The 14,765-nt window shown below is 43.6% G+C and overlaps 1 protein-coding gene and 1 long non-coding RNA gene across 12 annotated transcripts in view; both read right to left on the bottom strand.

Moving 5' to 3' along the window:
• The window catches only part of BCL2L1 (BCL2 like 1), a 46,446-nt gene that overhangs the window by 16,225 nt on the left and 15,456 nt on the right, over positions 1 to 14,765 (bottom strand). The window contains exon 3 of one of the 11 annotated variants that reach the window (XM_045574541.1): positions 8,277 to 8,333. The exons of 9 other annotated variants lie outside the window; for them this stretch is intronic. In XM_045574541.1, coding sequence (XP_045430497.1) covers positions 8,292 to 8,333 — 42 coding nt within the window. In that variant the 3' untranslated portion in view covers positions 8,277 to 8,291. Of the gene's footprint in view, positions 1 to 8,276; positions 8,334 to 14,420; positions 14,517 to 14,765 lie in introns of those variants that run through there. One more of the 11 variants, XM_036417561.2, reaches the window with a different exon arrangement.
• LOC123651523 lies at positions 4,580 to 6,190 on the bottom strand. The gene is made up of 2 exons (XR_006740304.1): positions 5,577 to 6,190; positions 4,580 to 4,932 (listed from the first exon to the last, which is right to left on the bottom strand). It is a non-coding gene; the product is annotated as an uncharacterized LOC123651523 (long non-coding RNA).

Below are 14,765 nucleotides of genomic sequence, written 5' to 3'. Positions count from 1 at the left end.
TCTCAGGGAGCAATGCTGTGTAAGGAAAAACTAGTAAGCTCTCTTGGGAGACCAGAGACCAGAGTTCTAACCCCAGTGTTGCCGGTTATTAACTCACTGTGTGATCTTGGGCAAGTCACTTCATCCCTGGGGGCACCTCACTTTCTTCATACCTAGAATTTTGATGTTATTATGTCTCCCTTATGCTGTCCACTCCTTAGCATATGCTTGCCTCCCCTAAGTCCTCTTCTTTATCTGGAATCACCCAACTGGCACATCTTAAGATCTTAGAGAGATGGAGGAGGTGGGGTTCAAACACATGTGTCTGATTGCAAAGCCAGTGCTCTCCCACTATAGAAATGTGAAGAGAGCATGGATAAAACTTAAAATCAAAAGACCTCAGTTCCATCCATGATAAGGGGATGACCTCCTCTACCTCCTAGCATAGTCGGAGGCTAAATGAAATAATGTGTGGACACAAAGAAGCACGGGACAAACCTTAGTTAATAATCATGTGCTATGACTTGGTGGCCTAAGCCTGTTTTTCCCCTCATTTGAAAGGAGAACAGAAGGCACAAGTTGTAATACCGTAGGGATATTATGGTTCCACTTCTTAGACTTTTATCCTACAACAGCTCAGCCTCTCCCTTCTTGACCATACCTGATCTATCCTTCCCGACTCTTTACCTAGAGCTTCCAGGCCACCCAACACAGAGCCCAGAGTGCTCTCCCTTGAGAAGTTGTGGAGGGGGGTTCAGAGTCCTAACTCTGACACTTACCTGCTGTGCAACCCTGGGCTGATCATGTAAACTCTGAATCTCAGGGTCCACATTTATAAAAAGGGAATAAGACTGACCAACCCTATAGTTCTCAAAAAATGTTTACTACCCTGTTTCCCCGAAAATAAGACAGTGTCTTATATTAATTTTTTCTCCCAAAGTTGCGCTAGGTCTTATTTTCAGGGGATGTCTTGTCTTTCCATGCGCTAGGTCTTATTTTCGGAGGATGTCTTATTTTCGGGGAAACACGGTACTATTATAACTGTCATGCCTCCTCTCTCCTCTGAACACTTCTAACCCTTGTAGTCTTTTCATTTACTTTAGTACTTGCAGTCTCATGATCCAAGTTGTTGTGCTAAGCCTGTACTTTATACTTCTCTCCCACTGGAATGTCAACACATGACAAGCGTTCAAAGAGAACCTGTTCTATGACTGGGCGATGGGGCCTCTGTGAGGCAGAATCAGTGAGGGTCATCACCGGTGATCACCCACCAAGCCTCAGGCGCCATGTAGCAGCCCACTCTGGCTCCTCTGTGCAAATTACTGGGGTGGAGGATATGGGGCAAATGGAAGTTCTCCTTTAAAAGCAGTCAGTGTGAGGTAATGAAGGCAGATTCACACTCTGGAAAAGTCAGACTCACAAAAGAAAAAAAAACCCAGAAGCCTAACCAGTGTGGCTCAGTAGTTGAACATTGACCTATGAACCAGCAGGTCACAGTTCGATTCTGGATCAGGGCAATGCCGGGTTTGCAGGCACACCAATAGGGGGTGTGCAGGAGGCGGCTGATTGATGATTCACCCTCATTACTGATGTTTCTGCCTCTCTCTCCCTATCTCTTCCTCTCTGTGAAATCAATAAAAATATATTAAAAAAAAAAAAAAATAGGAGAGACAGAGAAAGCCCAGGAAAACCATGGAACCAGAGTGAGTGAATAAGGGCTTCTGAGTCTAACAGATTTGGATTCTATCCTTATTAGAATCTGACCTTGGAACTATTATTTAACTTGTTATACTCTCAGTTTTCTAATCAGGACAATAATGTTTCCCAGGCAGGATTATTGTGAGGGTTAAAAAAATACAGCACAGTGCACCTTACAGCATCTTCCACATAATAGGACTCAATCAATGGCAGCAACTATATTGTCATGAGTATATTAATCATAGATGGGTTATGTCTATGGGCCCTCTGATGCCAATAGATGAATACCAAGAACCAGTGACTTATGGCTCTCTATAGCAACGGAGTTCTGGATGGAGAAAGTTCTCTATTTTTAATTTTAATTTTTATTGATTATGTTATCACATAATTGTCCTCATCACCCCATTCCCATCCCAAACCCCTCCCCACATATGCTCCCACCCCCCTGTTGTCCATGGCCACTGGCTAAGCTCATATACATGCACACAAGTCCTTTGGTTGGTCTCTTCCCCCTTTCCCCCTCCCTCCCCTACTTTCCCTCTGAGGTTTGAGAGTCTGATCGCTGCTTCTCTTTCTCTGGGTCTGTTTCTGTTCATCAGTTTATGTTGTTCATTATTTCCTCTAGATGTGTGAGATCATGTGAGAGTAAGTTCTCTGATGGAATCCTAATTAGATTTGGAAACTCCATGGAAGGAAAAGAGGTAACTTTGTATAGATCACAGGCCTTAGATCAGATACATGTAGGTGTCTCCCCCCCACCCCCCCCTCCCACCCCCGAAGACTACACTCCATAGCTTTCTAGCTGTGTGCTCTTTCGGCCAGTGATTCTCATAGAACCTGATTTCTCATCTGTGTTAGACTATAAGTCCATATGTTATTTCTCCTGAAAAGCATAGGTGCTAGAGGCTTCAAACATGGGTTAAATCCCATCTATGCCACCTAGCCAGTTTGGCGCAATGGATAGGATGTCGGCCTGCAGATCTACGGGACCAGGTTCGATTCTAGTCAAGGGCACATGCCTGGGTTGTGGGCTTGAACCCTAGTTGGGGGCATACAGGAGGCAGCCAATAAATGTTCTCTCTCATCATTGATGTGTTTCTCTCTCCCTCTCTGAAATTATATATATAACTATTATACTATTATCCTAAAATTTAAAAAATCCAACAGAAATCTTGGAAGGGTTTTAAGTGTGATCATAACACTTTCCCAAAGCGGGCACCTTTGTTCAATATGAAATATTAATGTGGTGTATATAATAAGCTCTAGGTACAACTCAACTTATAAATAATTCAGGTGTGTAGACATTTAAAACCTACTGAAATAACATTTATTCCACCAAGAAAAATACTAAAGTAACATGAGAGTCAATTCCAGATCTATCGATATTAAAAACTTAAATGTGAAAGACAAAACTCTAAAACTTTTAGAAGAAAATATAAACAAATGTATTTAGGATCACAGGTTAAGAAAGGATTTCTTCAACAAAATATAAAAGGTGTGAATCATAGAAGACTCAACTACATTAAAATTAAGAAATTCTAGTAATCAAAAGACACTACTGTATAAAAAAGAGAAAAGAAATTACAAAATGAGAGCCTATATCTGTAACATATGTAAACAAAAGATTAGTATTCAGAATACATAAAGAATTCCTACAAATCCTTAAGAAAAAAAATCAAAAGAAAATAGAGCAATGACTTGAATAGATATTTTACAAAAGAGGAAACATGAATGGTCAATAGGTGTAAGAAAAGATTCTCAGTCCCACTTGTACTCTTGAGAAATGCAAAACCAAAACAACAAGATACCATCTCACATCCACCAGCTCTATAAAAAATTTAAAGTATGACCATATCAAGTATTAAAGATATAAAGCAACGAAAACTCATGTGCTGCTGGTGGCAGCATTTATTCTTAAAAACACATAGAAAAACAATCAAGCATTACCTTCCATCAAGCAATGTGTGACTCCTGAGTATATACCTTTCAGCAATGACGCTCAAAGTGTGGTCACAGGACCTGCAACAGCATCACCTGGGAACTCTCTATAAATGCAAACTCTCAGGGCCTCATCCCAGACGTACAGAATCTAACACCACGGGGGGTGGAGCTCAGCAAAGTGTGGTCTAACATGCACATTGGTAATTCTAATGGGTAGCTAAACTCTTTGAAACCACTGCCCTGGAGAAACTCTTAAACATGTGCATGTGCAGGAGACACCAGCAAAATGTTCAAAACCGCATTGTTTGAAGTAGCGAAAACAGGGGAAGGACCCAAATAACCACTGACAGTAGAGTGGATACACAACTTGAGACACATCATACAAAGGGATATGAAAATGAATGAACTACAGGTGTACACAAAGCATCAATAGATCTCACAATGTTGAATGAAAAAAGCAAACTGAAATGTATACATGAAGTATAATACTTAATGAAGTTTAAAAGCATGCAGAATGAATATATGTATATAGCAAAACTATTTTTTAAAATTTATTTTTAAAATTGATTTCAGAAAGGAAGGGAGAGGGAGAGAGAGAAACATCAGCGATAAGAATAATTGATCGGCTGCCTCCTGCAAGCCCCTACTGGGGATTGAGTCCATAACCCAGGCATGTGTCTCAAATGGAGGACCCTTCAGTCCGCAGGCTGTAACTCTATCCTCTGAGCCAAACCAGCTACAGCGCATAACTTTTTTGAAAAAGGCAAAGAAATTATAAACACCAATCTCAAGAGAATAAGTAGGGGTGACTGTGTTTGGAGAGGGACACACAGGGGAATTCGTAGATGTCTGATTTTTTAAACTGGGTATTGAATTTACAGGTGATCCTTTTTCTATTTTTGAACTTTACATATGCATTAGACATTCCTTATTGTATATATGGTAAATCTCTTTTTTTAAAAAGTGTGCTGGAACAGTGTAATACTCAAGAGCTAGAATGCAACCACAAACTCTGGCTACCTGTATGGTGTCCAAAGGGTTAAGCTTGTTCCTCTGCCTGTGGGTGGGAGGGCAGGCGGCAGCTGGGGCACAGTGGGAGTCCCTGGCTCCAGCTGGCTTCAGCCAGGATCTGCCAGGATCAAGCACCACGCCCAGGAACTGGCACCTGGGGGGAGGGGGGAAGGCTATAGACAGGTGGCACCTGAGGCCCTCGGTGACCTGATACATGAGGGATTGGGCCCAGTCAGATGGATGGTGCCTCCTCCTGTCGGAACCCTCCATCTGGTAAGGAAGTGTCCTAGTGGCAGCTTGGAGCTGGTGAGAGGGGAAGAGGGTCTGGGACTCAGGGAGGAGGTGGGGAAGGAACTGGGTGGGCTGGGCTCAGATACCAAGGGAGGCTGTTAGGATTAGCACCTGCTGAGAATGAGATTAGGTTTCCTGGGAAGAGCTCATCTATTTAATGTCCCCCCAAAGCTGTCTCCCTGTGGCTTTTCTCTGCTGGACAGATGGTGTCTGAGCTGCACCTTGGAGGGTGGGTTCCTTGAGGGAGTGGTTGAGGCGGGGGTGGGACTTGCTGCCTGCTTGGTCATGGGATTCCCTGCTTTCCACAATAAGATCAGAGCTAACTTTTTTTTACTATAATCTTGGTACTACATCCTATGTCCTTCACACAAATTATCCCCATTTAGTTTTCAGCACCAACTGCCTATAGTCTAGACCACAAGGCCCGCGGGCCAAATCCATCCCGCCAGGCCTTGCAATGTGGCCCGCGCTGTCATCACTGCACTCCGCTGCGTTTCCATCACAATGACAGTTTATGACTGTTCAGTAAACCATCGGCCCGCGATTTAGGCTGGATTTTAGATTTTGGCTCCTTCTCTGATTGAGTTCGACACCCCTAGTCTAGACAGTAGATTTATATTTGAGTAAACTGAGGCTTGATAAAGTTAAACTCTTACCCAAAGTCAAACAGACCTGAATGCGGACAGTCGACTTCACAGCCTCTCAGGAAACCATGACTGGCCATAACATCTTCCCCTTCTCATTAAGTGGCACAAGCTCCTTCCAGTTGTTCAAGCCAAAAACCTGGACTCCTCTCTTTTTTGCCATCTCACACCCCTTATGCATTCATCAGCAAATCCAGTTGGCCTGACCTTCAAATTATATTGAAGTTCTGATCACTGCTCACTACTTCTACCACACTTCCACCCTCATACAAACCACCACCATCGGCCCAGCTTCCTGTCTCGTGGCCCCGCCTTTGCTTGCAGAGTGAAAACAGGGACTTTGGTTTGTTCACACAGTATGCCTAACCTATAGTTCAGTGCCGAACACATGGCAGACACTCAATAAATATTTGTTAACGAACAAATGAATGAATGACCAACATCTGTCTCAGGAAATGACTCAGATTGAAAGGGGAAGATCTGTCTTGGCTTCCACAGCCCTCATGACCTTCGGTAGCTGCAAGGCAGTGTAGTCAATGTCCTTTACTATTATCAACTGTCCTGGGTGTATACATATGCCATCACCACTGAGTCATCCGCTTGTGCCTGCATGCACACACACACACACACACAGCACACGTGTGTGTGTGTGTGCGCGCGCGGAGCTGGAACAGGGTCGCTTCTGAGAAGAAATGAGCCCAGGGCACTAATTTTTAGGGAACTGTCCTCTGCCTGTCCCTGCATTGTATTCACTTTGGTTTTATTCTCATGAATAAAGAGTCACTGGAGGGTTCTGAACTGAAGAATGACAGGCTCTGCCTTCTATTTTAGAAGGATCACTGGTTGCTACTATGTGAATTTGAAGGGGGCAAAGACTGGGCTAGTTCCCTTGACGAATAAGAAACAGCATTGGTACATATTGAGGACTTTACTCAGCAATTTTCACTGTCAATATGGCACCTCACTAACTCTCAAGAGTCCTGTGAGGTGGGTTCTAGCAATAGCCACACTTTACTAAGAAGAAAACCCATGAGGTTCTGAGTAGTAAAGTCATTTATCAAAGATGACACAGCAGAATGTCAGCATCCAAAGTTTATCCTCTTTACACATGAATAGGCTGCTCCAGCCAGCATCCATCCATAGCCTATTTAGGCTCCAAAACCCAGTTCCAAGTTCACCTTTTCCAGGAAGCCTTCCCTAATGGGCTGTCCCCTCTTTTTTTTTCTTTTTCTTTAAAAAAAAAAATAAAAAAAATAAAAATATATATATATATATAGATAGATAGATATAGATAGATAGATATATAGATATATATTTAATTGATTTTTTTACAGAGAGGAAGAGAGGGATAGAAAATTAAAAACATCGATGAGAGAGAAACATCGATCAGCTAGCTGCCTCTCGCACCCCCCTCTCCCCCCCCCGCACTGGGGGTGGGCCCACAACCAGGGTACATGCCCTTGACCGGAATCGAACTCAGGACCTTTCAGTCCGCAGGCCGATGCTCTATCCACTGAGCCAAACCGGTTTCGGCTGTCCCCTCTTTTGAGAACCTATCTACAGGGCCATAATTCACTGAGTGTTCCCTGGGTGCTGGGCACACTGCTGAATGCTTTATATAATGTGTAATATTCCAATAACCTAAGGAGCCACATACCTTGATAATATCCATTCTTCATATGAACAGTGGAGCTGAGAGAAGCAAAACCACAGAGCAAATAAGCTGTCTATTGTCCTACTCACCTGGCACTGAGCCATCTTTTTATTACTTTCTTTTGATTTTCTTTCTTTTTCTTTTTTAATGTATTCCACTTTTTAAAAATATATATATTTTATTGATTTTTTACAGAGAGGAAATGAGAGAGATAGAGAACTAGAAATGTCGATGAAAGAGAAACATCTACCAGCTGCCTCTTGCACACCCTCCACCGGGGATGTGCCCACAACCAAGGCACATGCCCTTGACCGGAATCGAACCCAGGAACTTTCAGTCCTCGGACCGACGCTCTACCGCTGAGCCAAACCAGCTTTGGCGTATTCCACTTTTTTTTTTTAAACGTATTCCACATGTTTTTATTGATTTCAGAGAGGAAGGGAGAGAAACATCAATAAAAATCATTGACCAGCTGCCTCCTGCATGCCCAACTGGGGATTGAGCCCACAACCTGAGCATGTGCCCTTGACTGGATTAGAATCTGGGACCCTTCAGTCCGCAGTCCGACGCTCTATCCCCTGAGCCAAACCAGCTAGGGCGTATTTCACTTTCTTTTTTCTTTTCTTTTCAGTCATTGGGTCAACGGGGATATTCACTAGATCATAGTGTGGTGGCTGCTCTGCTCTGAAATCTGTCTTTTTGTCCTCCTGACCAAACTTTAAATGCCTTAACATCTAAGTCCACAAATAACATTTCGTTTGCCCATTCTACAGTGTTGGGCCCGAGCCTTGAACTTAAGGCAAATGAGATCAGAAGGATCAGGAGTTCTCCTGAGGTGGAGGAGAAGAATGGGGGCCCTCCTGTGAACCCACCTATTCCTTACGTTTTGAGGACAGCTTTCTCCAGGAAAATGCACCTTCTAGCTCTTTAAGAGCAGATGCACTGTTCCAACCAAGACCCAGTGGAGAGGTGAAATACCCGCACCCCAGCCTTGTTCCAAAGAGATGTGCGGAGTGGGAAGGAAGGGGCAAGACTTTCAGTTCCCGTTAATGTGTCTAGAAGCAACAGCTGATTCAGCTCGATGATGTCACCTTCCCAAACCTCCTGACCAGCAGCTGAGATGGTAAAAGCAGGAAATGGGGATACTCAGCTGGCTAAGTCCAAACATGCCTCCGGCAAAGGCCAACAGTAATAACTCCAGGTTCTGGAGTATCCTCAAGCAGACAAGCGTAAAGTCCTCAGTTGGGAGGACTGTAGGTGTCCTTTAAGACTCACATTCCAGAATGTGTTCCCAATTCTCCTTTTGCCGAGTAGCTTTCGGCATGTCCTGAACTAACAATGCTTCATTTATTCCGAGAGCTGAGCTGTGGAAAAAGCCTAGGTTTGGAGCCCGACCAATCTGGGTCTGAATCCAGATTCTACCATGGACCCTGGGCATGGGAACTTCATCTCTCTGAACCTGTTTCCTCATTGGAAAAGAAACTGGGGCCAACAGACCACTTACCACATAGACCAGGTGGGAGAATTAAATGAGAAAATTAATATGGAGTGCCTGCCATATCCCATGAAATGAAATGATTGTCACCATTATTCCCTTTGGATCTCTGGGAGGAAGGTGTGAAAGACGTCTTCATCCATAACACAAAGGGACACAACGGCCCAGACCGAGCCCAATGAGCATCAGTTGAGTATCTGCGTGTGGGTCCAAAGCTCAGATGAGCCACGTTCAGTCTCACCTTGCTTTTCTGTTTGTAAAATCTTTGCTTCAAATCTTCCCAGGCTGGCTTTCTCATTAATCTACTCTCAGGTCAAATGTCATCTCCTTCGAGAGGCGTTCCTTGACCTCCCTGTATAAAGTTGCTTCCCTAGACACTCCGTCACTGTTTCATTTTCTTTACATCATTTAACCTCCTATCTGAAATCATCTTATTTGTTTGTTTCTCAGGCTGGCTGTCTCCCCCAGTAATATGAAAGTAGTGTCCTTAACTGTCTCATTCTTCACAATAGCCCTGACACTTAGCACAGGACCTGGCATGTAGTATATTCAATCAGCAGTTGGGAATGCACGTACATGGAGGGCCAACTGAAGTTATACGTGGACTTTCTACACGCAAGGAGGTCAGAGCTCCTGATCCCCTGCACTGTTCAAGGATCAGCTGTAGCTGGTGCTCAATCAACATCTGCTAAGTCACCAAATGAATGCACAGGGGCTGGCCAAAGGCTAAACTGACAGTGGCCCCATACTCACTCCTCTGCTCACTGTCAGTTCAAAGTCCTGGCTCCCATTTCAGGTGCTGGCACTGCTATCTGGGAATCAGTGGACTGACAGGTGGCCAGGATGGGCATCCGTACCTGGCAATGACTCATCTACTGGGATACCAGGACTCCCAAGGAAGGCCTTGGAATCTTTCCCTGGCATTTGAGGTTCCCACAAATCTGCTCCAGCTGACTTTTCTGGTTTTATTATCTTAAATAAGAGAGACCCTTCCACACATGTCTCATATTGACTGCCACTGCTTTATGGGTTTCTTCTTGAGTCCATCCCAGCCTGCACATCTTTTTTTTTTTTTTTTTTTTTAATTTTTTAAAATTAAATTATTATCTGTGTACATATTTTACCATTGCCCCCCCTGCTTCCCCCCGCCCCCCAGCCTGCACATCTTAGCTCTTGCAGACCTCCCTTTTCCCAGCTTGCAGGGAGCACCAGCCCCTCTTAACCCTGTCTCTGTGATTAAGTCCCAACACAAATCTCTCGCTTCTTCTAGTAAATACTTCTCTTATTTGGCACTTAGCATTTATTGTTATCTTTCACAAAATCTTTTTTAAAAATATATATTTTATTGATTTTGTACAGAGAGGAAGGGAGAGAGTTAGAAACATCGATGAGAGAGAAACATCGATCAGCTGTCTCTTGCACACCCCCTACTGGGGATATGCCCACAACCAAGGTACATGCCCTTGACCAGAATCGAACCCGGGACCTTTCAGTCCCCAAGCCGACGCTCTATCCATTGAGCCAAACCGGTCTTGGCCACAAAATCTCTTTTTATGTGTATTATCTTTTCTAATTCAATTGGAAGTTGAGCGCAGAACTGGATCTTCAATGGTCTTTATTAACATTTATTAATCTGTTAATAAATCTTCAGGGGAAAAGGCCCTCTTTGAAAAAAGCTGGCTGAGTTCAGAGAGGTTTGGAGAGTCAGGCTCCTCCCTGCTGGACTCGCCCCTCCTTTGGTAGACAAGGAGGAAGAGGAGATCATACTGTCTCAGTCCAGGAGCCCAGCTGATGAGGCAGTGAGGGAACCAACAAATCTGGCACTATCACACGCCTGGGACAATCCCCAGGTCATGTGTGTGACTGGGTTTTTGAGAAACTATCATTTTCAAGAATCTGGGCATAACTTAGTTATCAATCATAAAGAATAGTAGAAAGGCTTTGCTCAGTTCAAAGGGATTTGTGTGGTATCCATTTTTGTAAACTAAGCTCTGGTTCCTGTCCTCCCCTTTCACTTGACTCCCTCTAGATATTTTATCCTATTGGTTCTATACTTTGGTTTATTCTATCATTCTGGAACTTTTCTAGGTTGCCTCCAACTCTTTGTAAACAGTTGGTCCAGTTTTCTTTAAAACGTTACAATGGTGTACAAAAATTATTTTCCAAATGACTTTATAACAATGAAAGGTAAATGACAAAAATAATACACGAAAAGCCTTCAGTATAGTGCTTGGCATTCAAAAATAAGGGGGGAAAAACACTGTCAATTCTTACTAGCGTCTCTTCTCTAGGCCTCAGTTTTCTCATGTGTAAATGAAAACAATGTCTTAGGTTTGTTCATTTGTTCATCCATTCATTCCAAATTCATTCATTGAATGTTTACTATCTGCAAGGAACAGTTCTAGGCATTAAAGATGAAATGATGAACAAACTAAAGTTCTTAATATCATGGAGTGTATATCCTATCAGAAGAGACAAGCAAAAACCAATTAAACAAAGAGAAAACTTTAAACAGAGGTAGTACTATGACAAAAATACAAGAAGGTTAAAGACTAGAGAGTGATTTAGAAGTGCAGCTACTTCAGACCAAAGGCCAAAGAGAACCTCTCAGAGGAAGTGACCTGTGAGCTAAGTCAACTAAAAGGACCAACAAGGCAAACATCAAGGGCAGAGCGTTCCTGGCAGAGGAACAGCAACTACAAGGTCCCTCAGGCAGGGACAAGTATGCCAGGAACTAGAAACTGCAGGAGATACCTGAGCTTGAGTGCAGAAATGGAGGGGTAGCTGAAACCGGTTTGGCTCAGTGGATAGAGCATCGGCCTGCAGACTGAAAGGTCCTGGGTTCGATTCCGGTCAAGGGCATGTACCTTGGTTGTGGGCACATTCCTAGTGGGGAGTGTGCAAGAGGCAGCTGATCGATGATTCTCTCTCATCGATGTTTCTCTCTATCCCTCTCTCTTTCTCTCTGTAAAAAATCAATAAAATATATATTTAAAAAAAAGAAAAAAAGGAAATGGAGGGGTAGAGGGATAGAGGATGAAGAGGCTGCCAGTATCAGATCATGCAGGCCTGAGAGGCTTTGGTAAGAACTCGGAGTTTTATTCCAAGTGGGTGGAGGACAGTAAGCAAGTTGTGATAAGTTCTGAACTTGGTTTTTAAAAGATCACTTTGGCTGCAGTATTGGAGTAGAAGTGATTTTTAAAGATTCTTTCCCCACTCCAAACTTCTTTTTTTCTGTCAATCTACACTCCCTGGAACTGGGTGCCAGAGCAAGAAAGATGATCTAGCCTCTTCATGAGAGGGAACCAAAGAGCAGTTTCTGCGCTGGGCCGGATTAGGGAATGTGAGTCACCTGGTTCTGCAAGTGATGGAGGGAGCGGCCCACCCAGGGAGGGGTGGGAATCCCAATTTGGAAAACCTCCCTAAGCCACCTGTATAGTCTCTGCCTCCAGTGTGGAAGTTTCTGCCAATGACACAGTGCTCTGGAATGCCCTCCCTTCCCCTTCACAAACACACCCAATCTTCCGGTTACAGAGACGCAGTTGTACTTTGCATTCCTCCCAGGATTTAGCTCAAATCTAGCCGATAGGAAATGGTCGATGAAGAGCTACTGATTGATTAATGAAGAGAGAGAACATTCTCAGCCATTAAGCAAATATTAATGAGTACTATGTGTACTATGTTAGTCTCTGGGGATGCAAGCTGATTAAGATGGGTTTATTGACTTCACTGGGCTCAGAATTCAGCAGACAGACCAAAACCCACAGGCAGTGACAATGCTAGACACCAGAGTCACAGCAACGACATTTACAAGGCGCCCTGACCCTGAGGTAGAGCACATGGGCGCTGGAGCCCAGACTGCCTCAAATCACAACTTTTTTTAAAAAAAATTATAAGTTTCTTGTTTATTTACCTCCCTCTTTTCTATTTTGGGTTGGTTATCTTTTTCTCCCAAATCACAACTTCACCATTTACTAGCTGTGCATCTTTGGATAACTTCCTTTCGCCTCACTATTCTCCTCTGTAAAATGATAATAATAAGAGACCTACCTCAATGGTACTATTTTGAGAATTCAACGAGTTAACACATATGAAACACTTAAATGTAAGTGCTCAATAAACACTAGCTATTATTAAAATTACTATAACACCTGCGCTAAGCTTGACATGTATGATCTTACTTCATCCTTACAAAAACCCTATGAGGCAGGTATTATTACCTCCATTTTTCAGACAGGGGAACTGAGGCTCAGAAAGGGACAGGGATGTGCCATAATCAAACAGCTGCTACATGATGGAGGCTAGATTCAAACTCAGCTCTGACTTCAGAGCCCATAATTCCAATAATGAAATGATCCCATTCTCTTAAAAAGTCTCCAGCATGGTACAGGGGCCCCCATAAAGGGAGATGTGGTTATTATTCCATTAGTCCTGAAGACCTTCCAATATTAGGTGCTGTGAAGCCCAGAGGAAAGGCCTCCTTTTACCCTGACAGAGTCTGAAAAGAGTTCAAACGTACTAAACACACTGACCTGGGTGCTAACCACAGGCTTTGTGCTGGAGTTCCCTGGCTTCCCATCACTGAGATTTGAAGTACTAATTTGGAACCACAACCAAGTAAATCAGACTCAGAAACTGCCCCCAGGTGCCCAGACAGCTGCATGGATAGGCAGGTTGTTTCCTCAGAGTTGACTTCTTGTCTGGCCTTACATCTCTCTCAGTTTCATTACTTAGCCACCAGCCTCATACCTGCACCTGCTGCTTGACCTAGTCCCAGGAGACCCCAAGTCTTAGACTTGGGCCCCCTCCCTGGACCCTATCCCAAAGGGCCATTTCTGAGTGATTCCCTGGGGGCTTCCTTGATATAGTAACCCCTAGGGTTCCATATGAATGTGGGTACTTTGAGCAAAGAGAAAAATCTTCTCCCTGAGTAGCAAATTGAGAGCAGGTAGAACAAGGGGTGGGTATTCTTGTTCTGAATCAGAGATAAGCACAGGGTGAGGCCCGCTGTGCCTCCGTTTTATGTTTAAGCAGCACTGATCCTGGCCAGGTTAGACCTCTCACTCAGCAATATACCCTAGATCAGTGTTTCCCAAACTTTTGACATATGTGTACCCCTTCTATAATTTTCATAACGCTGAATACCCCTCGTACTCATGAGAACGTAGAATTAGGCGCAGCTAAGCACGGGGCAGTGCATATCCCCACCAAACAACGCATACCCCCACCAAACTCTTCCCGTACCGCTGGGGGTACGCGTACCACACTTTGGGAAACACTGCCCTAGATGGATAAGAACATCCAGGGGTTAGAAATTAATGCTCATTTCTACTAACCATTTGAGTCAAACTCAGAAGCCTGGCCTTGCCTGGTAATCTGCCCATAGAAGGCAACTAATGGCTGAATCAATGAATCACCAAACTTCATAGTGAGAGGAGAGACCCAGCATTTGCTAAACTTTTACTTTACATCAGGCACTGTGCACACACCATTCATCATTATGAATGTTGGTTCACTCAGTCACTAAACACTTAGCCACCAAGTGCTAGGCTTAATAATAGCTGATAACAGTAAGTGAGAGTTTCCATCCTCAGAGCACCTTGCTTAGTCTTTCTTCTAACAATCCTGTGAAATAAATATTATTTCCCATTCATAGATGTCCAGGCTTAGAAAAGTTACTTGTCCAAACTCATGAAGCCAGATAAGTGAGAGAGCTAGGATATTACTTCCACTTAAAACATGCTTGCTGGCCCTCGCCGGTTTGGCTCCGTGGATAGAGCATTGGCCTGTAGACCAAAGGGTCCTGGGTTTGATTCCAGTCAAAAGCATGTACCTCTGTTCCAGGCTCCTCCCCAGCCCGGGCCCTGGTCAGGGTATGTACAGGAAGCAACCGATTGTTTCTCTCATATCAATATTTCTCTCTGTCTTTCTTTCTATCTCCTATTCTCTCAAAAAATCAATGGGAAAATATCCTTGGGTGAGGATTAAAAAAAAAAAGCTTGTTGGTTAAATGAATGAATGACAGAGCTATGGTTATGATCTCATTCAAGGA

Source organism: Pipistrellus kuhlii, unplaced genomic scaffold (assembly GCF_014108245.1).
Source record: "Pipistrellus kuhlii isolate mPipKuh1 unplaced genomic scaffold, mPipKuh1.p scaffold_m20_p_6, whole genome shotgun sequence".
Taxonomy (NCBI): Eukaryota; Metazoa; Chordata; class Mammalia; order Chiroptera; family Vespertilionidae; genus Pipistrellus; species Pipistrellus kuhlii.
Note: the sequence above shows the minus strand (reverse complement) of the source record. Positions and strands in the feature narration are given on the sequence as shown.